The sequence below is a fragment of the Cricetulus griseus genome, chromosome 7, assembly GCF_003668045.3.
Source record: "Cricetulus griseus strain 17A/GY chromosome 7, alternate assembly CriGri-PICRH-1.0, whole genome shotgun sequence".
In the NCBI taxonomy this organism is placed as follows: Eukaryota; Metazoa; Chordata; class Mammalia; order Rodentia; family Cricetidae; genus Cricetulus; species Cricetulus griseus.
In genome coordinates, this window is record NC_048600.1 from 43,244,857 (window position 1) to 43,268,905 (window position 24,049).

Sequence of the window (24,049 nt, forward strand, 5' to 3'; positions counted from 1 at the left end):
GAAGAGGCGCTCGCCGTGGCTATCCTGCTGTGACGAGGATCGGCGTCCAAATGTATATAAGATTATGTGTAGCAGGGCACTTGACTTCCTGAGGAAACGCCACTTGGATGCAGGGCCCTGCCTGCCCCTTTTATGGACGCGAGAATTAAGGCAGCCCACAGAGGGCAGCGATTGTGGGAACCAAAATCTGGAGGCTGACAAAAGTCCTGGGGATCTTGAGGGAGTCAAGGAGCGATCCCAGCCGGCGTCCAGGATTAAGAATTTAGCTCCCGGGGCAGCAACACGCCCAGAAGGGTTGCGCCTGCGCAGTGAGGGCGCTCGGCTAGGCTTGGGGGTGGGGAGGCCTCGGTGCGCACGCAGGACGCGAGGCGGAGCCAATGCCGGGGCCCGACGAGCTGCGCCAGGGGGCGGGGCCACGGGCGATCCTGGGCGGGGCCTCGAGGCCGGTTTGGAATTTTTGGCGCGAGCTGGCTCCGCGCGCGTTCACGGGCCGTTCCCCTTCTGAGAGAGTGCTTCGTCCCGGTGTTCAGAGGCGCCGCTGCCGGGACCCCAGCCTGTCTGGCCTCTGTGAGGCCCTCAGCGGCCTCCGCCGACCCGGAACCTGGGACCTCGCTGCTGCGCCGCGCCCCGCCCCGCCCAGCCTCCGCAGGTGAGCCCACACCCGGGTGAGAGGAGGGCTCCGGGCCGCGCCGCTCTTCCGCCCGGCGCCTTGCCCCGCGCTCCTGCCGCGCTGCGCCCCGAGACGGCCCTCCGGCCTCCCCTCAGTGGCCGGTCGCCCTTCTGCAGCAGCCCCACCCCTCCCTGTTTGTCACGGGCCGACTGGCCCTCGGGTGACTCCGGGTCAGCGCTGTCGCCCACGCCCCGCCTACTCCCGCGGGCCGCTCTAGGTGACTGCCCGTCCCTCCCCACTGGAAGTCCTTTCCCCAGCACTACCTCTCTCTTACCTCATCTCTCTGGGAAGAGCCTCTTCCGGGTGGGTGACAGCGGGTCTACGCAATCGTCTCCCCTCGCCCACGGAGCGAATCCAGCAGCAGCAGCAGCAGCGCTGCTCGGGAGGATCTCAAAATCTAGCGCTAGACGGTGGTCAACAAATGTGTCCAGCCCAATGAGAGGGTGAGGCCCCTGGAAACGGGGAGGTCACCCTGACTGGTCAGTGGCTCAGGGCCACTCTGGACTCAGCCAGGACTCTACTGCCAACCCTTCTCATCCCATAAAGGCGGTTTGGCCAAGTCAGAGGTGTTAAAACATAAATGACTTTGAGAGGGGCCGGTCTTCCCGGCTGAAGACAGAAGGTGATGGCTTCCCCTGTGCTAGGCATGGGGACTATTTTTTTTAAGTATTTCTTTTTTTATGTATATTTTTGTCTGCATGTGTATCTGTGCACCATGTTCGTCGTGCCTGGTGCCCACATAAGCCAGAAAAGGGTGTCAGATCCCCTGAGCTGGAGTTACAGATGCTTGTGAGTCACTGTATGAATGTTGGGAATCAGAACTGGGTCCTCTGGAGGGGCAACAAGTGCTCTTAACCTCTGAGCCATCCCTCCCTTCCTTCAAGGCTGCATGTTTAACCAGCATGATCATGGATCCTGACAGTCTGGTTCCTCTAAGAACTATTTATTTATTTATTTATTTATTTGTGGTGGGGACCAAATACAGGGCCCTGACCATGCTAGCTAGGCCGTTAAGCCCAGGCCAGCTCTGGGATGGGATTCTTGAAGTAAATAGAGTTATAGCAAGAGAGCCTTCCAGCCAAGCCTCTTAATTTAAGTCCCTAACCTCACTAGGCTAATCATTCTCCAAGTAATTTGATCTAGCCACTACCCTCAACGAGGTGTGGGAAATTTTGATACATTGTGTTTTCCCCTAAAATTGCTTTCAACTTGTTTTTTGTTTCAAGGATAACATTGTAGCAACCTGATGCTCCTCTTTTCCCAACAGGCACACAATTATTGACACGGTGGTACCACTGTGCTTGAGTCGTTTCAATTACTAACTAAAGCACCGGTTATGATCACAGTTTGCATTTATGCCAGACACCAGTCTTAAATCCTTCAGCTTTTTGTAGGTCAGTGCAGAATTGCAAGTTCACAAACTCGTCATGCCAGGTGTTCTTCATAATTCAAAATATCCCAGATTTAGGGCATGGGGGTTATATTAGTAAGTGTGTTGATATAGCTGTTACCTAACATGAATGATGCCCGGAGCTTCATTCCAAGCACTGCATAAACTGGGTATAATGGTACATGCTTGTGATCCTAGCACACTGGAGATGGTGGTAGAAGGACACAGTTATCCTTGGCTGCACAACAAGTTTGAAGCCTTTAGACCTTGTCTCGGAAAAACTAACTAACTAAATAAATAAATAAATTTAGAAAGCTACTATGGGCTCAGATTTAGAAAGCACAGATGTAGGGACAAGGATGTAGTTCTGGTAGAATGCTTGCCTAACATGTGTTAGGCCTTTGGTTTACTCCCTACTGCCATAAATAAATAATAGCTTTTAAAAAGGCATCATAAGAAAGCATATATTTGTAAGACCACTAGTGAGTCTGCAGCATCCAAGATCAAACACTAATATTTCTGTCAGTGAAAATCAGCTGTGGTGGTTCATGTCAGTAATCCCAGCACTTGCAAGACCGAGGCAGGAGGATTGCTACAAATTCAAGGTCAGTCTGGGCTTCATAGACTTTTTCTCAAAACAAAATAAAATTATAAATACACACACTGAGTGAGAATAGATAGTCAATTTTTTTTTCCTAAATTTTTCATGAAGCTACCCAGTTGTCTCTATTATTTCTTGAAAAGACTTCTTTCCTTTTGGGTTGTTTGGCACTAACTTTGAAAATAATTCCAGCTCTCTGGAGAGTGAGGCAGGAAGTTGTTCAAAGCTAGCTTGGACTACATGATGAGTCCCTGTCTTGGAAAACAAACAAACAAACAAACAAAAACACAAGACAAGGGGGGAAATTTTTCTTTTGAGACAGGGTCACTCTATGTAGCTCTGGCTATCCTGGAACTTGCTATGTAGAACAGGCTGGCTTCAAAATCACAGAGATCCTCTTGCCTCAGCCTCCTGAGTGCTGGGGCTAAAGATGAGTAACACTCTGCCCAACTTCAAAGAAAAATGATTAAACCATAAATTTTGGAATTCTTAATTCTATCCCCTTCATTTTTTTATGAATGAATTGTTTCAATTAACTGTGGATTTGAAGAAACTTTGAAAATCTGGAAGTATAAGTCTTCCAAATTTAGTCCTATATGAGAGTTTGACTTTGGTGGGGTAGGGGGTTTGAACATCCACATGAATTATAGAATCAGCTCTTTCTAGGCTGTTCTCTGAACTCACAGCGATCCACCTGCCTCTGCCTCCCAGAGTGCTGGGATTAAATGTGTATGCCACCACCGACCGGCATGCTCATTGTTTTCTGTAATGAAGCCAGATGGGATTCTGACAGGGATTGTACTGAATCTGCAGACCAATTTGGAGAGGTTGAACAGGGGTTTGTTTTCTGTGTTAGAAAAAGGCTGAGCTGAAGGCCTCTGAAGGTATTGAAACTATAGTGCTTTAGGTAAACACGGTACCGTGAACTATACCCCAGTTCACAACTTTAAGACCATTGCTATGAATGTGTTTTCCTTTTTATTTAGGCCTTTGTTTGTATATGCATACATTCTGGGGCCTCGAAACCACCAGGACCTACAAAGAGTTGATCTGTGTGAGGCAAGAAGGAAATCCCATTCAACACAACTAGTAGCCAGCGTTGGTTCAAACTTCTAGAGTCTGATACTGGGCAGTCTACTGCAGGCATGTTTTAAGTACAGCACAATTTGGGAAAAGGTTTCTGCTGAAACACAACTCCCTGTCCACAAGGCAGCATAGTTAGATCAAAACTCTTCTCAGTTCTATAGATAGGCTACTGTGTTATTCTAAGGCCTAGAGAAGGATCTGGTCATATCATACATATCATACAGATAGGGTAGAGGTCATCTGGGCTTTTAGCCACCTCTGGTCCTGGTTGAAGAAGCTTGTGGGAGCCAGGTGTGGCCTGGCTATATAGATAGCACAGGGGCCACCTAGGCTATTCCCAGCCTTCTGGGCAGAAGAGGTTATACATCTTGTAGTAGGAATAATAAAAACCCAGAGACAGATATTAGGGTTCAAGCTGAAGATCAGAGAAGCAAAGCAGCCAAGCCACCAGAGAGCTCTTACCTCTACCAAGGCTGAAATGGAGATCCTGTCTTCACCATGGCTGGAGACTAATTAATTGCCAGAATACAAAACCCTGCTCCTATCTTATATACCTCTGTAGTGCTGAGATTAAAGGTGGGAGCTCTTGGGAGCTCTGTTTCTCTTTTAGACTGATTCGCTCTCATGTAGGCCTGGGTGACCTTGAGCTCACAGAGATCCATCTGCCTCTGTCTTGGGATTAAAGGTATGTACCACTCTTGCCTGGCCTCTATGGCTGACTTTGCATTCTGATCTTCAGTGGCTTTATTTGATCATAAGCAATATATCAACACATCTTTTTTCTTTGAAAGGACAACCCTGTGCATTCCTGATATCTCTGGGGCTAGTTGTTGTTTTTTTGTTTGTTTGTTTGTTTGTTTTGTTTTTCGAAGCCAGGGTTTCTCTGTGGCTTTGGAGGCTGTCCTGGAACTAGCTCTTGTAGACCAGACTGGTCTTGAACTCACAGAGATCTGCCTGCCTCTGCCTCCCGAGTGCTGGGATTAAAGGCGTGCGCCACCAACGCCCCGCCCCTGGTGCCATTTGTGAGAACAAGGACATTTGTGCTCCCAAAACATGTGTTTGTTTATTTTGGTTTTGGTAGTAGGGATCAAACCAAGGCCTATCACATGCCAGAAAGGTACTCTACCATTCAGTTGAGCTACATTTCTTCTTCTCCTTTTCTTTCTTTCTTTTCCTTTCTATTTTTTGAGACAGGATTTCACTATATATGTAGCCCTGGCTGGCTTGGGTCTATCTATCTGTGTAGACTAGGTTGGTCTCAAATTCATAGAGATCCTCTGCCTCCTAAGTGCTGGGATTAAAGGCGTGCACTATCATGCCCAGCATTTCTTCCTAGTTTTTATTTTTTCAAATAATTTTTGAGATTATTTTATATGTATGGGTTTATTTATTTTATGTATATGGTTTTTATCTGACTGTAGGTCTATGTTCTACATGTGGGCAGTGCCCATGGAACCTAAAAGAGGGTGTCAGATTCCCCTGGAAGTGGAGTTACAGGCAGCCATGTGGGTGCTAGGAACCAAACCCAGGTCCTCCGGAAGAGCAGTCAATCCTCTTAACTGCTGAACTATCTCTCTAGCCCCTTCTTCCTTAGTTTTGAGACAAGATCTGAATATATGCTCCAGACTGACCTCAAATTTGTGTACCTCTTGTCTCAGTCCTACTAGGTAGAATTACAGGGATATACCACCATGTCCAACCCCAACAAGTAAGACATAAAGCTTTCATTCTCTAAAAAATATTTATCATTGTTGGGGTAGAGTGTACCATGACACATATGTGATGGTTAGAGGATAACTTTGTGGAATTGCTCTCCCCTTCCACATTTATGTAGGTTCTGGGTCTTGAATGAGGTTGTCAGGCTTTGCAAGGCAAGCGTGTTTACCTACTGAGTCATCTTACAGGTCCCCCCCCCTTTTTTTTTTGCGCAAGGGTCTCATGCAACTCATGTTGGCCTTGAATTCTCTATGTAGCCAAGGATAGCCTTGAACTCCTTATTCTCTTGCCTCTGCCTCCCAAGTGCTGGGATTATAGGTGACCCTCTCTGTGCCTAGCTCTATGAACAACCCCACTCCTTACTTTTTTGACAGCATTGTCAGGTATGAACTTCACCCTGTTTCAAAGTCAACTTCCTGGAGACAGCCTTAGGACTCTTTTTTACAGCCTGCTTCTACCCCTGGGCAGTCTTTCTAAGCTGTGCTGTGGACAGTGATGTACCTCCCCCTGGTTGGCCCTGCTGCCTAAGGAGCAGGGTGCTGGAACAGGACAGAGGTCTCTGGCATTCTTTGCTTGCCTCTTCCAATGTGGATCTCCCTTCCTGTGAATGAGCTGGGGCTTGGACCATGGGCTTCTCAGCCTGCTGGGCCTGATGTAGAATCTCCATCTCATCTGTCAGTGGCACAAGAGAGAGAAGAAAGCCCCCGGTTAGCTCTTACTAACAAATCCAGCCTCTCTGCCCTGTATAGTTGGTGGGAAACAGTAATATTGAGAACCTGCTCTTCCTAGGCTGACACTTTAACTCTGACAGGGAGCTGAGGCAGCAAGAGCCTCACCTCTGGATGACTTGCAGGTTTTACTCTTTTTCCATGTTCTTACCAAGACATACTAGATTTTCTTCTGTGTTTCATTTTCTGTCTTTAATATCACATGCAGAGATTAAGATGGTGTATACTTTTCATCTATCTGTTTCTGGGGGGAAGTCCACAGTCATTTTGTATACATATTCTAGAAGCGAGTCAAGTTTTGGAACTTGGAAGTTGTTTTTACTGTGGAATTGGTGATGAGGGATGGCATGATTTTCCCATCCCAGGGTCTTGGGTTGCAGAGAAGGCTGAGTGGGCAACTCTAGAGCGGCCTGTCTTATAATTCCCCTGCTGGGTATGAGGCCCTCGGGATACAGCTTATGGTCTTGACTTGATATTTATGTCAGCTCAAGCTAAAGTTGGCACAGCGTGTAGGGGTATGACTACCTGTTCTTCTTCTCCGCAGGTACTTGTGGCCCACACAGGCTTCATGTGGAAAGTAGAACGTGTGTGTGGCAAAGAAGGGGCTCTCCTGTGTGCCACAGAATCAAGAACTGTCTAAGTGCACACATTGCTCTGTGCTTTGATCCTCTAGCATTGACCATGTCCATGCCCACTGAGGGCACCCCACCACCCCTAAGTGGTACCCCCATCCCAGTTCCAGCCTACTTCCGACATGCAGAGCCTGGTTTCTCCCTTAAAAGGCCCAGGGGCCTCAGCCGGAGCCTTCCACCTCGGCCCCCTGCCAAGGGCAGCATTCCTATCAGCCGCCTCTTCCCTCCTCGGACCCCAGGCTGGCACCAGCCCCAGCCCCGGAGGGTGTCATTCCTGGGTGAAACCTCAGAGACCCTGCAGAGTCCTGGGTATGACCCAAACCGGCCAGAGTCCTTCTTTCAGCAGAACTTCCAGAGGCTTAGCCGCCTGGGTCATGGCTCCTATGGAGAGGTCTTCAAGGTAAATGAAGGATGGTTTCCAGGGCTTCTCTAGGGAACCTCTTTGCCTTGGTGGGATAGTATCCTAGGTATCCTACTGCTCTTTATTCTTTGACAGCTTGCCTCTCTAGGGCTTAGAGCCACCTCCCCACCCCCACCTCTCACTCCTCATCCCTAGGTCAAGCACCTTGAAGACCTGCTTCATGATCACTAGCCCCTTGTCCAGATCCTGGCACAGCCTGCAGCCATTCTCTGTGCCACCTCTCTGCTTGGAGATGGCTGTATTGGGATCCATGACCAGTTCTGTCTGGCCTGGAGTTGATCCCAATGCCTACCTTTTCCCTAAGCTTACAGGCTCAACATCTGTACCCTTTCCCATCATAATTTTGTTTTGTTTAATATGGTATTAAGGCTGGGCAGTGGTGACGCACGCCTTTGATCCCAGCACTCGGGAGGCAGAGGCAAGCGGATCTCTGTGAGTTCCAAGCCAGCCTGGTCTACAAGAGCTAGTTCCAGGACAGCCTCCAAAGCCACAGAGAAACCCTGTCTCAAAAAAAAAAAAAAAATGGTATTAATTTTCCAATTATTTATATGTCTTGTAAAATAGTAGCTTTCCTTTACACAAGCACTATTTAGGGCAATTTTTTTAAAGATTTTATTTATTTATTATGTATACAACATTCTGCTTCCATGTATATCTGCACATCAGAAGAGGGCACCAGATCTCATAACAGATGGTTGTGAGCCACCATGTGGTTGCTGGGAATTGAACTCAGGACCTCTGGAAGAGCAGTCAGTGCTCTTAACTTCTGAGCCATCTCTCCAGCCCTATTTAGGGCAATTTTATTTAAAATTTAAGCAGCAGGCTCTTGGATCATCTTTCCTTTCCAGAGGAAAGTTTGGGCACACAGAGCATACTGCCCCTGCTGTTTTGGGTCTAAATTTTTCTCTTAGCACTGGGCCCTGGTCAGAGGGCATAGTCTGCCCCATCTCCTCTCTTGCTGGGTCTCTAATACACTCTCCTGCAATGGACATATGTCCAGTTCATTACCATTGCATGCAGAGGACTTAAGACTGACATGTATTTCCCTACATGGTGAAATCTTAATAGCATTCTCTGTCCTCTATCCTGCCTCTGGGCCACACCTCCCTTCCAGGTGCGCTCCAAGGAAGATGGCCGACTCTATGCTGTTAAGCGCTCCATGTCGCCATTCCGAGGCCCCAAAGACCGGACTCGAAAGCTGGCTGAGGTAGGCGGCCATGAGAAGGTGGGGCAGCACCCACACTGTGTGAGACTGGAGCAGGCCTGGGAGGAGGGCGGCATCCTGTACCTGCAGACGGAGCTCTGTGGGCCCAGCCTGCAGCAACACTGTGAAGCCTGGGGGGCCAGCCTGCCAGAGGCCCAGGTTTGGGGCTACTTGCGGGACACTCTTCTGGCTCTGGACCACCTACATAGTCAAGGCCTAGTTCACCTCGATGTCAAGCCCGCCAACATCTTCTTGGGGCCCCGAGGCCGCTGCAAGCTGGGTGACTTTGGACTACTGGTGGAGCTGGGTTCAACTGGCGCTGGTGAGGCCCAGGAGGGAGACCCTCGCTACATGGCCCCAGAACTGCTGCAGGGCTCCTATGGAACAGCTGCAGATGTGTTCAGGTGAGGCTGGGATGTGGAGAGGTCATGAAGGGACTGTAAGAGGCCCTTATTGGGGACTGATCAGCAGAAAGGGAGGGGCTGCCCAACAGAGGAGCTCTTTCTGGTACTAGGGTAAGAGGGCATTCGGGCCTGGGAGGTGTTGCCCCTCCCCACTAGCTGAGGGGTCTCCAGAGTAAGCAACAAACCTTCTAGAGGCCCCTTTACATTGTAGGTTAGCCATCTCCTTGTCTAGCAGCTCTCTGGCTATGCTCCAGCACAGGGAGAGTAGGGTACAATGAAGTTGAGGGACTTGTCAAGTCCACAGTTAGCATCTAGGACTATACCCAGGCCCAGAGTTCTTTGTTCACACTGGCTACTACTGCTCTGCTTCAGTTGTCTGGTTTTTGTTTTGGTTTGGTTTTTGGTTTTTCGAGACAGGGTTTCTCTGTGGCTTTGGAGGCTGTTCTGGAACTGCTCTTGTAGACCAGGCTGGTCTTGAACTCACAGAGATTCACCTACCTCTGCCTCCCAAGTGCTGGGACTAAAGGCGTGTGCTGCCACCTCCCGGCTACAGTTATTTCTACATAATGATGGTGCCAACCCTAATAATCATGGAAACTAATTCACATGTCAGTGGGTTCCAGTGAACCTCCACTGCAACATGATAACTGCTTAAGTGTGTGGTCTCTGCTTCACAGCAAAGTCTCCATCTTGATTGGTACTCACTGGCCCTCCAGAGGCCTCGTCAAAGCTCCTTATCCCTCTTTCATCAATGTACTGATTTATGGGGGAAGAGAGCAGCCCTTCCCTACTAAGATGCTGCATAGGACTGGGATCTGTGTCACAAAGCTGACTTTGCCTCTCTTTTTCTTCATGCCTTGTCCTTCCTAGTCTGGGTCTCACCATCTTGGAAGTGGCCTGCAACATGGAACTACCCCATGGTGGGGAGGGCTGGCAGCAGCTGCGCCAGGGATACTTGCCCCCTGAGTTCACTGCTGGTGAGTGGGGGCTCAGGAAAAGAACCAACTACTATCAGCTTCTCTGGCAAGGGGTGGCTAGTAGTAGGGACACTGCTGGGCTGAGGGCCAGGTCAATACCCTGGCTCCTGACATGCGTGGCTCTGCCTCATGGGCAGGTCTGTCTTCTGAGCTGCGTTCTGTCCTCACCATGATGTTGGAGCCTGACCCCCAGCTTCGAGCCACAGCTGAGGCCTTGCTGGCCCTGCCCATGCTGAGGCAGCCACGTCCCTGGAATGTTCTGTGGTATATGGCTGCAGAAGCCCTGAGTCGAGGTTGGGCCCTGTGGCAGGTAAGCCTCTATGATGCTGGTCTATGCCATCTGTTCCTTGCCCAGGGGACCCAGCCAGTCTCCCAAGGCTCCATTTTGAACTTACTATACAGACCAGGTTGTCCTTGAACTCATCATCTTCCTACCTCAGCCTCCCAAGTACTGTGATTTTTGTTACAAGGCTTGATTTCTAAGGTTCCCTTTCCCCTTAGGCACTGATCACTCTGCTCTGCTGGCTCTGGCATGGCCTGGCTCATCCTGCCAGTTGGCTGCAGCCTCCAGGCCCACCAGCTACACCACCTGGCTCTCCACCTTGCAGCCCCCTCCTGGACAGCAGCCTCTCCAGCAGCTGGGATGATGACAGCATAGGGTGGGTGAGAGTCTAGGACATGGGAGTGAGATGTGTGTATGTACATCACTGTGGTCAATGCCCCATGGAAGGTGTCCTAGGCTCCATAGAGAAGAGGGTGAATGGGCCTCTGTCACACTCAGGGGACAAGGATTGGCTCTGTGGGTGTGGCTCATGGCCTATGTGGGCAACTGTGACATTTAGCAAGCTTTATACTAGTCATTAGTTCAGGATTGCAGCCCCCACTTCTATAGAGACTGCTCCTGTTCAGGGACAAAGTGCTGTCCTCCCCTGGGTGAACACCTCCCAGAACCTGGTAAGTCCTTGTCCTGAGAGGATTTTTTGTCTCAGATGTCTGCTAGCCAAGGGAAAGGTGTAGTTAAGAAATTGCTACAAGGAAGAACCATATACTCTCAGGATCCCTCCCTTTATAGTACTGTTTCCCTCACTCTGAAGGTTCTTTGTAACATAGCAAAATGCTAGAAAAGCTTCATTTAATAAAACTTGACAACCAGCTCAGTTGAACCTGAAAAAGGACAGAGGTGACCTCTGAACATGGTCAGATAGGAAGACTTGACAGCTGTCAATGTGCGTGTTTATTGTTTCAGTAATGGCCTCCTACCTTTTCCAAGCAGAGGCCTGGAACCAAATAGAGTCAGAGCTGGTTTGGACCTACCCTCCTCAACCCTCACCACCTTGTTTGTTCTGTCCTCTTTCTTGTAGTCCCTCACTCTCCCCTGAGACCATCCTGTCCCGGATCACTAGGAGAACCTCTACCCCTCGAGGCAGGTACACACCAAGGTGAGGAGGAGAGCAAGCCCAGGGCCTAGGGCTGAGCAGTTGGCTTTGGGATCCAAAGTCTTATTCCTTTTTCTTTCCTCCCCCAAGGGATGCCCTGGACCTAACTGACATGGACTCGGAGCCTCCTAGAGGTCCCTGCCCTACCTTTGAGCCACGGAACCTCCTCAGCCTATTTGAGGATTCGTTAGACCCAGCCTGAGCCACAGGCCCAGCCTCAGTGCTTTTAAACCTCTAACCCTCTTTCCTACCTCTCCCCTGGAAATTTCTGTATCTAATAAAAAGTAATGAATCTTGGGAGCACCCAAGGTTGTTCATGTGGCAACATAGCATTTCTTGTCCCTTTATTGATGTTGCCTAGGGTCTTAGGCCTCTGAGATGATCTGGCTATGAGGCAATACTCTGCTATAGAATGGCCTTTGGCCAGCAGGCTGGAACCACACATTGTATAGAGATTTCCTGAGCAGACATGTCTCTGGTAGGCAGGTCAACCGGTCAGACCATGGCACTGAAGGTGAGTCCTTGGTCCACTGAGGCCTGAATCCAAAGCCACCATTCCACATCTGTGCCTGTGGCCTAGGAAAAGTAGCAGCTCCTCTTATGTCTTTTGGCCAGATGATACAAGCATGCCCACTTGGTCCTGAGAAAAGGGTCTGGTCTCACTGCCCTGCATGCTGACTGCAGGAATGACAGGAATGGTAAAATTCTGGTTGCTGAGAGGTTTGGCATGCAGGGCAGAAAGATGGCCGTCAGGAAGCAGGGGCAGAGAAGCTAGTTCAAGAATCCAGGAGGTGTCATGTAGGAATGGCAAGGTAGGGGCAGTGATTCTGGGCTGGAGGCTTGGTAAGTTGGCAGGACTCAACTGTCAGACATGAATTCAGAGATTCTCAGGTCAAACAGGGTAAACTGAAGCCCAAAGAATGATTTCCTTCTAGCCGACAGTGAAATGGTACCCTGGAGGGGAGTTGGCAGGGAGAGGGGTAGCTAGAATTTGAAGGCCTGGGTACAAGAAGAGGTTAATCAACAGGAAAGAATGAAGAGTGGTCTCCCAGATAGGAAGTCCCATGTCCTGGTTCTTCCAGGGAACCAGCCCCTTGCAGACCAGCAGAAGGAGGGAAGGTGGTGTTATTTGTCCCAGGAAGCTATGGGCAGGCTGGTTTGGCAGCTAGGAGACAGCTCAGTCTGGGGGACAGGCGTGGTGGGCAGCCCAGAGCAGGTCAGGTACAACACCAGCATGTAACTGGAGAATGGAGCCCACACTGAGTAAGTGCATGATTTGGTGGGAGTTGCCCCAGTAGTCAAAGCGGCCGGGTCCCCAACGCTCTGGCAGACGTGCCACATTCACCAGCCCTCCAAGCAGTGCCAATGCATCCATGCGCAGGTAGCAGGGCAGGGAGCCTGGAGCCCCTGAGCCCAGCCCTACTCCACGGGCTCCAAACACCAGCAGGCGGGCCCCAGCTTGCCAACCAAAGGCTCGAAGCCTGGCACTGGTGGAGGGAGCAGTGAGGGCTCTCCAGCCGGCCACACCTGACAGTGCAGTGTAACCCATCAGGGCAGCTGGACGAAGCCAGGGTCTGCAAGCCAGAGTGCAGTGAATGATGGGCAGGGCCCCTGCAGAGAGAGGAGAGAGAGAGGGAGAGACAGAGAAGAAAAAGGATATCAGTCCAAGCTAGCTGATCTTCCCTAGCCGGGATTCTCACCAGTAGCCCTTGCCTCCACCTTCCTGGGGCCCTGGCTCACCAAGAGTGTTGACAAGGCAGACTCCACACATATCCAGGGCAAGGAGCCGGGTGTACACAGGACTGCCTCCTTGGTGGCACATGAAGAGGTGATACAGCACAGAGGCTGCAGGGGGGACCAGGCAGGCCACACAATGTGTACCTCCCAGCCAGCCATCCTTACCCAACTGACCCCAGGGCATGGTCATTGGCACCAGCACCAGGAAGCCCAGCAGGGCTAATCCTAGAAGGGAAGGAGAGTTACCCATTCGACACACTCATCATAAAGGAAAAGCATACCCAAAAACAAAGTATCAACTGGGTCAGGAAGATAGCTCATAGGTAAGGTGCTAAGCCTGACAATCTTAGTTTGATCCTGGATTCCACATGGTAGAAGAGAAACAACTCTCACAATTTGTCGTCTAACCTCCACATGCCTTGGCAGATGTATACCCACCAACCCACACATGCTAAGTTAACATATAAATATAAAAAAATTAAAGTGACCTGACTATTAAAAACACAAGAAAGAGCAAGGCAGAGTTCAATGCTGCTGCCAATCCAGACAGAAGGTCTATGGGCTCCAAACTTTCAGAAGTGTACTGTCAGGGCTCACTGCAGGTCTATAAGTAAGACGATGAGTCCTACTTTGCAGATGTAGAAACAGACTTTCAGTGACATGTCCCAGCTGAGCTCAGCAACTAGGCAAAGGACAGAGGATGATGAGCCAGGGCAGACTAATTCCTGAGCTGTCCTCCTGGCTGAAGCTAAAGCCACAGCTCCTTTCTGCCACACAGGAGGCCAGACCAGGTCTGCCTGTCCTGGAGTGTTGGCAGAAGCCTGGAGAAGAAGCATGACTGCAACCTGAATTCTGATTAGGACAGGAGGGACATACCAGACTCAGGACTGTCAAGGAAGATGAGACTTTGGGACTTTTTGTTTTTCATAAAGAAAGAAGGCCAGGAAAGGCCAGAACGAAGAAAAGGGGGCTGAAAGAAGCTTTTCTATCTCCTCTGGGGGTGTTTTCAGGAGCACTGTTCTTTCCACCTCTGTTTCTTCCAGTGTTAGCCTTTCTTGGAGATTCCCACCCTTCCCCACAGGCAGTTGGCATTGCCCTAATAGAGGACAAATGCAAGCATCAGCCCCACTCTTGGTGGGGGTCTGACAACGTTCTCCTTAGAGAAAAGCACAAGTCTAAACCTAACTGGCTCTAGTTCCCTTTCCCAGCTGGGGCGGCTCAAGGACAGGCCAGGGCTGTGTCAGCAGAGCTCTAGGGGCCGCAAGGGGAGGGGGGCACCGGGCAGAACCCCAAGGCTACTGCTATGGTGGCGGGGACACTAGGCCACCACGAGGAGGGGCTTGGGCTGGGGAGGGGAGGGGAGGTCTTCTACTTTCTGACTCCTCCTAGCCAGTGAACGCCCATCTCCAGGACCAGCGCTGGAGGAGGAGGGGGCCCAGGGCGCAGGATTACCAAGGGGATACTAGGATCCTTACCCCTAGAGCTCAGCGGGATTAAGCTGGCTTCCACTCCGCTCCCCTCTCCTGCCTTGGGGCACTGCAGGAAAAGCAGAAGCTGGCAACGAAGCTTGGGACAATGGCAGCTTTGTCACCGCGGTTCCCGGCCCAACTAGGGCAGGGGCAGCCTAGGACTTGGGGCTCGGGGAGCTGCTACGCTCATAGACAAGGCGGTCGCGAGTGCGGGAAGCATGAACCGGGCGCCGCTCACCTACCGTGTGTGTAGATGTTGCCCAGCTCGTTATGCAGGTAGAAGAGGCTGCGCAGGCAGCCCGAGCCGCTGCTGGCCGGCCGGTAGCCAGTCAATACGAACTTATTGAACTGCAGGTGCGGCGGCGAGCTAGCCCAGTCCAGCAGGCGCGGCCCGGACAGGAACGCCATGGCTTCACGCACTGCGGCCGGCCGACGACCCTCTGCTCCCAGGCTTCCTTCTCAGTGGAGCCGCAGCGCTGGGAAGCTCATCCCGAATCTCCTCCGGGCTGTCCGGTCGCCCTGCGAGGGGTCAGCCGGGGGTTCCAGCCCTCTTTCCTCACGCGCTGCGCACGCGCGAGGTCGACGCCCCCGCAAGGGAAAGGAAGCTGGCGACCCGGCTGCCGGAGCCCTGTGCGTCCAGTTCCAGTTCCACCGTGGCAGAGCACCGCAGGAAGAGCTCCCGTTGGCCGCAACAGCAGCCTGGCGTCTCGCCGCAGCCCTGAGGACGGGCGCGGCCGGACGCTGAAGGGGACGCCAGGCTCCACCCCAGCTCCTCGCCCCCGCCACCCTGCCCATGTTTCGCGCGCTGGATTCCTGACGTTCACGTTGCAAGGACCAATGGGCGCTGCAGGCAGGGATGCTCCTCCCCGAGACCGCCCAGGCCTTCTTTTTTTAACATATGCGGTTCCAGCCTTCTTTACATGAGGTGCCTGTTGGCTTGAGACACGGTGTTCTGGGTTGGACTCCTGGCACCTGGCGTCTACTAACATTTCACACCCCAGCTTTCTTAGTGACTTCCAGGTTGCCGCACATTTGGGTACCCACCTCGAGTACACAGCCCCACTACCCAGGCCTAAGCCCACAGTCAAGCTCTGTCCAAGGTGCTGCTGGCTACGGCCTCTCCAGATGAGTCCCGAGCAACTATGGCTCGCACCCACTTTGAACGTATACCATCCATTGGTCGGGTACCCAAGCGTCTAAGATGTGTGACGTACCTGGAGCCCTTGGCGAGGCCCAGCCCTTCCGGCCAGGCTTCTTTGAGCTTGGGTTCCACCCAACTCGCTATTATCGCCCACAAGGCACACCCTCGGCCGGGTCCAGTACAGGCAAGGAACGGGCAAAGGCAGGAGGCCAGAGAAGAAAGATCGGCTCTCTTCTGCTCTTGCTGGTACCAGAAAGGAACTTCTTCCGCAGAAAACCACCCACAACCAGCTTCTACTTCCTCTCTCAGAAGAAAGCTCTGAAACACCCAGCACCTCGCCTGCAACCCTCCTGCCCTACACACTTATTAACATACCTCCTCCATCACACAAAGAACTTGTTGAAGCCTCTACTAAAATAAGCCCTTTATTTTAAGTCTCTGGTCAGTCTTCAGATCAGTTTTGTTGACCCCTAACTTTCACTGAGGGCAGCAGTCTAGCACCACTCCCAAAAGAGGCTCAAAGAACCCTGAAACCAGACACCACCCCTCACATCAAGGTCCAAGGATTAGGGTGTTGGATTCCTTTTGCCCTTTGGCTTCGACCATTTGGACCCCAAAGGTCAGACCAAGTTCCCACATAGCACTGAATGCTTCCTGTCCGATTTTCTGGTCTCCCCGAGATGACTAGAGACCGAGCTGCCTTTAAAGGGGCACACGGAAGAGGTAGGGTGCTGCATAATATCTCAGGTGTCCATCTTGCTGGCAGAAGTTGTGATGGACCCCGGACATCTGGGGTCAGAGAGCAGAGATGAGCGAGCGCAAGGAGCTCTGGCTGGAGGCACTCAGGGGCCGGTAGCCTGCAGCAGGACCCTCAGCCTGAGAGTCCCCTGGGGGACAGGGCAGGGCCACCACTCGGGGCCGGCGGTACCATACAGCCCAGCTTCTCCTGGGGCCCCGGGAAGGTCCCAAGGCCAGAGACCCTTTTCCTGGAGCCAGCAGGCAGCTCCTAGAGAGGGAGCAGACGTCAGCTGGACCCATACCCAGTCTTGGCTCCAACATCCTGCTCTGCCTGCGAACCCACGTGTAAGTCTCCCAAGGCCTTGCCCCCCTCAAGAACCCCGGGCCTTCCTAGCTTTGTTCCCTCATCCCAGCTTCCCACCAGAGCCCCCACACCCGAAACACGGGGCATCGGGCGCCCAGTGCAGGGTCTGCCCTCAGGCCCTGCCCCAGCGCCCGCACCGTCGACGCAGCAAACGCAGCAGCGACAGGATCAACAGCAGCAGCACGGAGATGGCCATCACAGTGGAGAAGACTCGGGCTGTGGGCACGGGGCGGGGGGGACGATGAGGACAGGCCTCCGAGGGGCCACTCCCTGATTAGCTCCCACATTGCAAGGCAGCCTCACCCCCTATGGAAGCCTGCGCAGCTCCCGGCTTAGGGCTGCAGCTCACGTTGGCACCATCGGGGTCTCCTGCAGTAGTCTCGGCCGAATCCTTAGCAGATGCGCTGTCCTCCACTGTGTCCTGTAGCCCTGCAGAGAGAGAAATGAGGAGAGGTGGCCGGAGTAGGGTTGTGTAGGCAGGGACAGGAGGGCCGGCCCCCTGCTCACCGCGGTAGGTGAGCGCGAAGCCTTGAGCGTGGCCTCGCGCATCGCTGCGGAAGGTGAGCAATAGTGCAGCAGTGCGCAGACGCAGAGGCCCAGGCGGTGGCGGGTGGGCACCGTCGAAGGCGCGGAGCAGGTTGCCGGACGAGGCGTCGCGTAGCTCCAGCCGGTCTCGGGAATCGGCCAACTCGAAGAGGCGGAAGGTGAGCTCTAGCACAGCGCCCATTTGGCCCAGTACCCAGCTGCAGTTCCGGTCTGGCCCATACTCATCCGGAAAATCCGGGGAGTAGATGACACCCTGAGGCGCCGTCCAGTTTCCCTGGCATGAGCCCACGGACACTGTGGGCGGAGCAGGCGGTCAAGAACCCAACGCCAGTTGCGCTGTGCTCTTTATTTCGAGCGCAGAGATCCTGGTGAAGATTCCCCTTTCCAGCTAGGACTCATTCCCGCCCCAGTACTGGCACCTGGCACCCACCAGTTTCTTTAAATAGGCCCCCCCTTCGGACCAATCCCTTATCAAGTGCGGGCTTCACAATCAGGTTTAGCCTCATGCCGATTACAGATCCTGCCTTTAATCCTAGTCTCCCTATCTTGTCTTACTCCAACATCAGGCTTCCCCGATTCCATTCCTGCTAGGGAATGGCACATCAGATCCCACTGAGACTCCAGTTTTCATTCTGATCCACATCTCACCTTCATAGATGCCCAGTCGCCCATCGCCTCCACACAGTTGGCCTGGGTGGCCGAAACAGATCTGGTCACAGTCGGTGGCAGGGGCTGGACGTCCCCGGGCCAGGTCGCTTTCAGAACCACAGAAGCAGGCATAACCAGCCTCCACGCCAGCCAGCTGGGAGTACAGACTGGGTGACCCCAAAGGCAGGGAAGGTGGGTATGGGTGGAGTAGTGGGGTGGGAAGTAGGGATTGGTGAGGTTCAGAAGTTAATGTCAAGTTTTGTCATCAGTGTTGGGAGCTGGGTGGGGTCCTGAGATCAAGGTCAAGGGTCACTGGTCTGGGCCCAAGTACAGTACCTGGTAGCCCTTCATGCGGCAGAATCGAAGGCACACCTGGACTGTGAGCTTTGTGGAGGTGCCACTAGGACCACTGAGAGCAGGGGGTGCCCCAGAGTCCACAAAGCAGCCCAGGTACCCAGGCACTGTGGAGGAAGCAGAGTCAGAACTCCACCTCTGAAAGTGACCCCCTGGCTAGGCTCACTAAGTTCACTCACTGTGACATGTGGGGATATCACAATAGCGCCAGTAGATGCCCTCTTCTGTCTCTGGCACATAGCACCACGGCTGCACATCTCCATCTGGGTTTCTGTGGACGGAGGGAAGTGGTGAGGAGCCCACCACCCTGCCCAGTGTGGCCACCATGCTTTAGAGGTCATGCTCCTCTCTTTCAGGACACAGTCTAGTTTTCTTCACCTGCTCCTGGACTTTGACCTCTCCAGGGGACAAGGAAGTTGCCATAAGAGCCTGGAGAGTTGTTTTTAGGTGTGTGACTTGACCTCATGGGAGAACTTCCTGCCTTTTCAATGGGTCTTGCCCAAAACGTCAAAGGAGGGCAAGTGGTAAACCCTCAGCTTTGTGGTTAGGCAGAAAGCGGCTCCCTTTCAGTCTCTGGCTGATGTTCCAGAAGAAAGCTCTGACTTTGAACTCCTCACATGATGGGCTGTAGATGCTGCTCAAGTAACTACTACAAGAGCCAGTCCAGTCATTTCAGGGTTCGAGTCCAACCAGATCTGGCATCCAAGGGCCCCTTAAGTGTGTAAGCCTTTTTCCTGGCTCTGACTGGAGGCTTCGCAGAAACTTATCACCTAAGTCTGACAAAGCTTTAACTCCAACTTTTTGGGAACCTGGTGAACCTAGTATGAGATAAGCCCAGCCCCTAAACTTTCCTGAGGGTACTATACCAGGCCAGAGCCGACCTGCCCTCTGCCCAGCCTCCTGCCATCACTGGTCCTGCCTTGCTGACAGCTCAGTCAGACTCCTCACCTGCAGAAGTTGTGCGCGCCCAGTCCCCAGCGGCCCTGAGGATCACTGGCGCTGCTGTAGCTGTGCTGCTGCGTCTGGTCCCAGAAAAGACAAGGGCGTCCGGCCCCCCGGGGGCCGGTGTAGTTCTGGTGGCCGCGGTAATCAGCACCATTCACCTGGAAGCATTCGGACAGGCCTGCCCGGCGACCGTGGGATCTTGGAGAAGTCTGGATGCTCACTAGGCCTCCTCACTTCTCAACACCCAACTCCTGCCTGGTCCCACTCAGTATTCCCCAGTTCCCATCTCTGAGGGGACCTTCGGGCTGCTCAGCTGCTCCATCCACCTGCTCTCCCGCCTCCCCAGTTTTGAGGCCCCAGCCCTGGGCGCAGAAGAGTTTGGCCTGGCCGCTGTGCCTAACTCACCTGGATTGTGCAGGCTCCCGGCTGAGGCTCCGTGCGGCGGCAGCAGCATCGGGAAGAGGAAGAGGAGGCACTGCAGAGCCCATGTCCCCATCTTCCCTAACCAAAGAAATGTTGCCTGGGCCAGAACACGGCCTGGGAAGCCCCCTGGATCGCTCTAGGGTCTCCCAGGTGACCTAAGGGAGGGGGCGTTGTCCTCTGATCCTCTGTCCTGGTCTGTCTTTGGTGGGCGCTGCCCGTCTGTCTGGGACCAGGAAATATCTTCACAGGATCTCTGCCCAGCTGTCTCTCCTCAGGGGCTTCTGGGAGAGGTATGTGGCCAGAGGATGAGCTCAGGCTCGGCTTTCTAGCTCTCGGTTGCGCTTGGGCCCCCACAACCACCCCATCGAACTGTGCCTTGCACCCTGAATCTCCCTCTTCCAGGTCTCTAAAGCACTGCCTCCTGCCCCGCTTGTGTCCCTACTGGTCCCTCCCCCTCACCACCACCCCCCCGGGAAGACTAGAAACCCCGCCCGGGATTGGAGCGCAGACAGCAGGTCCAGACGCCTCCCACGCCTGTCCCCGAGACCCCCAGCGTCCCAACACATGTCTTCCCACCCCTTTTTCTCTTTCTTCCAGAGTCGGTGTGGGTTCTGTTGGGAGGGTATGGAGGGCGACAAGCCAGTCAGCTTAACAGACCTCTAGAGGACCCTAAAAGGAGCATTACAGGACTCCCCCCACGGATGCACCGAGTCAAATGGACACTGATTGAAGTGCAGGAGAGCACTCCCATTCAACCCACTCATTGTAAACCGCTCACATGCACATCTTCTCCGAGTCTTCGCGCTCCTCTCTCCCCAGGTCCCGCTGCGGCTGGCTTGAGTAAAGAAGCGCCACTCCCTGCCCCTGATCGCGGGAGACAGGCAGGAATCGTGGACATTCAGCCCGCGACAGGCAGGGGCAGCTGGTGTCTGGGGAGGAAGGCAGCTGTGCCCCCCGTTCAAGCCCGCCCCCTCTCCCGCTTCCATTTCTTCCATTCCCTAGGACCCCAGCCCAGGCTCTCCGGAGCCTTGCCTGCGGTGGAATTCCCCCAGCGGTGCCCCCCACCTGGTAGGGGAGGGGGAGGGGAGCAGGCCCAGGCAGGCGTGGGGGGAAATTCCCCGCCCCATCCCCCTGAGCCCGACTCCTCTGATCTCCCAGTGCTGCCCCAGGGCTTGGGGGGAGGCCAGCGCAGGTGCGTGGGAGGGCGGGGGTGGGGACCCAGGGAGAGAGACGGGGGTGGGGTGGGGGTGGGGGGTGCCCTATGCAGCCCTACCCTGTTCAAACCCCTTGCCCATCAGACCAGCCTGCCCACCCTTGGGCTAGTATGCCTTGGGTCCAGGCTGACCTGGCCCAGCTCTGACAATCCTAGGCTTTCCCCATCTAACTCAGGTCCTGAAGCAGATAGAGAAGCAAGATTCACAGGGAGGCTGAAGCCTGCGTGGCAGAAATCAACAATTAGCTGTGGGAATCTTGCAGCTGTGTAGTTGGCACCTCATTCGAAGGTTCTCAGGGCTATGACAAGTCGCCAAAGGGTGGAGGGGGTCGGGTAGGGATGAAGTATTCCAAGGAGATGGATTTGCTGAGGTTGTCGGCTGGCAGCTCACTCAGTCCTCAAGCTGAGCTCTGGGCTGGTAGTCTCCCTCTTGCACTGACACCTCCAGAGAGCTCCAGACACCTAGCAAGGAAGCCAGCCTTTCCATTTCACCTGAGGGCCAGAAGAACCTGGGGGCTGTGTACTCTGGACCCCTCACATTTTCTGTGAGGGTCAGTCCTGTGGAGGAGGAAGTCAAAGCACAAGAATGAGTGATCCAGACCTCAACACACAGGGCGGGAATCATGGCAGAGTTAGCTGAGGAATGGCTTCTCCCTGGCAGAACCATGGGCCCTAAAGACAACCCTCCACAGTTTGGGGTGGATCTGACCAGTCCCATCCTCTGCAAAGGGGCAAGAGAGGGAAGTGGTGCTCTGTCAGCAGGCGGGGTTCACTGAAACGGGAGTGAGTAGGCAGTGTCCTCGCCACAAGTTCCAGTCTGGGGTGGCTTGTGGACCCTTTGAGACGAAAGAATGGTTTCATGCCCTGCACCCCTCAACACACACTTCCCGAGCATTCCACACTCCGCATCGTGCAGGCAGCAGCCTGTCAGCATTCCCAAGGCCCTAGGGGAACATTTGTACCTCCCCATTCTGCAGATCCCAGAACTGGGGCTCAGAGGCCCTTGGCAACTGTGGACTCACTAGCTATTCAGTGTTGGAGCCCAGTTTCAAGAAGAGTATGATCTAGGTGCCTGGCATTGACACTGCTGTCCCTATCCCACCAGGTGTCTTTTTCAGTGTACTTTTAAGACAGGTCTGGACTGGAGCTTGCCATAATAGACCAAGTTGGACTAAACTCATAGATTCCCCCTGCCTCTGCCTCCTGAGTGCTGGAATTAAGTGTGGGCCACGGTGCCCAGCTCTGTTCTCTTTTTCCTTGACCAGAAGTCCCATTGCCAGCCAGCCAGTGGTGGTGCACACCTTTAATCCCAGCACTCAGAAGGCAGAGGCAGGCGGATCTGAGTTCCAGGACAGACAAGGCTACATAAAGAAACCCTGTCTCGACAAAAATAAAAAATAGGAAAAAGTCCTATTGCCTTCCCCACACCTCCAGTGAGAGCTGCTGTCCCACAGCAGTCTCCACAGTGTCGCTTCTTCAGAGATGGAGAAACTGAAGTATGGAAGGAGTTAGTTCAGGGTCATAGAGCCTAAGACTCTGACCCTGACAGACATAGAGTGTATCTTGGCCTGCTACTTACTTTTTTGTTGTTTTTTTTCAAGACAGGGTTTCTCTGTGGCTTTGGACGCTGTCCTGGAACTAGCTCTTGTAGACCAGGCTGGTCTTGAACTCACAGAGATCCGCCTGCCTCAGCCTCCTGAGTGCTGGGACTAAAGGCATGTGCCACCAACGCCCGACCAGGCCTGTTACTTTCATGAATAGATTTGCATACATAAATGTCATGTCATGTAGGGCAATAGAGAAAAAAAGAAGAGAAAACTTGGGCATGGAGGCTGGAGAGATGCTGTTCTATCAAAGATCCTGACTTCAATTCCCAGCAACCACATTGTGGCTCATACCATCTGGAATGAGATCTGGTGCCTTCTCCTGACCTGCAGAACACTTACACACACACCACACACACACACACACACACACACACACACACACACACACACACAGCAAAAAAAAACAAAAAACAGCTTGGGCATGGAAGTGGGTGTCCTTGCTCTTATTTTCTTTTTTGTCTCTTTGTTTTTATTTGTACATTGGTGTTTTGCCATGGGTGTCTGGTCCCCTGGAACTGGAATTATAGACAGTTGTGAGCTGCCATGTAGGTGCTGGGAATTGAACCTGGGTCCTCTAGAAGAGCAGTCAACACTCTTAACTACTGAGCCATCTCTCCAGCCCCTCTTATTTAATTTGAAGTACATGAAGTCAGGTTTGTTTGGTCCAGTGTGGAAAAGGTGAAAGGCTGTAGACATTATCCCAGGAAGTTTCCCAGGGTGCATTTGAGCCCATTCAATTTCTTTTTGGGAGTCTATCAGGGTGAGGGTAGACCCTAGTGTGGATTCAGAGCAAAGGGAACCCCCAGATTCCTGATATGGCATCCTGGTCTCTCAGAAATGATACTGCCTATAAAGGCACCACTCCAAGCTATCTTTCTGTGTGCACGCCTCATTCAAACTTCTCGTTACCACCTCAACCCCACCCCAGAGGAGGCTCTTGTCTTTCTCACTTTCTCTGACTTGCACCTCCCCTGCATCTGTCTTCACTTGGTCACAGGTCGCAAGTGAGACCTTATGTGGATGCTGTTTGCTGTTTTGGATCTCAAAAGCCTGCCATGACCCCTGTTCCAGTTTCCTGGGTCTAGCTTCTCTGCCTGCATTACCACCTGGCCAGCTGTGAGCAGGCAGGGCACAGCATGGGCCTCTGTGAGGGGAGGATGCCTGATCATTTCAGAGGACCAACACTGGAGACCACACTCCATGAGCTGCTGCTGCTGCTGGCTTTTCCTAAGTGCTCTGGTCACAGCCTGTGCAGGACTGGGAGATGCTCAGAGGGGAACACACTCTTGACTTTGTCCGTCTACTGTGAGATTTGACAAATTACTTGAGCTTCCCCGGCCTCAGTTTCCCTACCTGGATGCCACCAAATGGCTACAACTGGAGAAATGCAGCAATCATGCAGGAAGTTGGCTCTCTGGGAGGAACAGAGGGTAGCAACCTTTGCTAGCTACACCCGCCAGGGGGTGCTGGAGAACTCTGTTTCTTGAGCCAGCTCATGATTTATTGGAAATTGCGTTTGTGGACCAGGTTGGCCTTACTGAGAGGTGGAGTCAGTTTATCTGCTCCGCCCATTAAATTCTTCTGGAGGGGCCTCAGGAA

The 24,049-nt window shown here is 53.0% G+C and overlaps 3 protein-coding genes across 4 annotated transcripts; 1 reads left to right on the plus strand and 2 right to left on the minus strand.

Moving 5' to 3' along the window:
- The first annotated feature begins 422 nt into the window (after positions 1–422).
- On the plus strand, positions 423–11,594 carry Pkmyt1 (protein kinase, membrane associated tyrosine/threonine 1). 2 transcript variants are annotated; one of them, XM_027424878.2, is made up of 8 exons: positions 423–649; positions 6,736–7,223; positions 8,359–8,852; positions 9,723–9,829; positions 9,967–10,139; positions 10,331–10,488; positions 11,191–11,268; positions 11,356–11,594. In XM_027424878.2, exons 2-8 carry the CDS (start codon positions 6,873–6,875, stop codon positions 11,465–11,467), a joined length of 1,473 nt encoding a protein of 490 aa, XP_027280679.1. In that variant the 5' UTR covers positions 423–649; positions 6,736–6,872; the 3' UTR covers positions 11,468–11,594. The 2 variants fall into 2 exon arrangements, with proteins under 2 accessions (XP_027280679.1, XP_035303916.1); XM_035448025.1 differs by lacking the exon at positions 423–649 and adding an exon at positions 733–1,292.
- Paqr4 (progestin and adipoQ receptor family member 4) lies at positions 11,041–15,256 on the minus strand. Its single transcript, XM_027424880.2, has 3 exons — positions 14,714–15,256; positions 13,006–13,227; positions 11,041–12,876 (listed from the first exon to the last, which is right to left on the minus strand). Exons 1-3 carry the CDS (start codon positions 14,877–14,879, stop codon positions 12,443–12,445), a joined length of 822 nt encoding a protein of 273 aa, XP_027280681.1. The 5' UTR covers positions 14,880–15,256; the 3' UTR covers positions 11,041–12,442.
- A 768-nt stretch (positions 15,257–16,024) lies between these two features.
- Kremen2 (kringle containing transmembrane protein 2) lies at positions 16,025–24,033 on the minus strand. The gene is made up of 12 exons (XM_035448026.1): positions 23,804–24,033; positions 21,122–21,401; positions 20,409–20,494; positions 19,613–19,911; positions 19,211–19,385; positions 18,442–18,533; positions 18,245–18,369; positions 17,909–18,062; positions 17,222–17,554; positions 17,018–17,143; positions 16,852–16,930; positions 16,025–16,618 (listed from the first exon to the last, which is right to left on the minus strand). The coding sequence occupies exons 4-12, from the start codon at positions 19,701–19,703 to the stop codon at positions 16,408–16,410; spliced, it is 1,386 nt and encodes a 461-aa protein (XP_035303917.1). The 5' UTR covers positions 19,704–19,911; positions 20,409–20,494; positions 21,122–21,401; positions 23,804–24,033; the 3' UTR covers positions 16,025–16,407.
- Between the last annotated feature and the right edge of the window lie 16 nt (positions 24,034–24,049).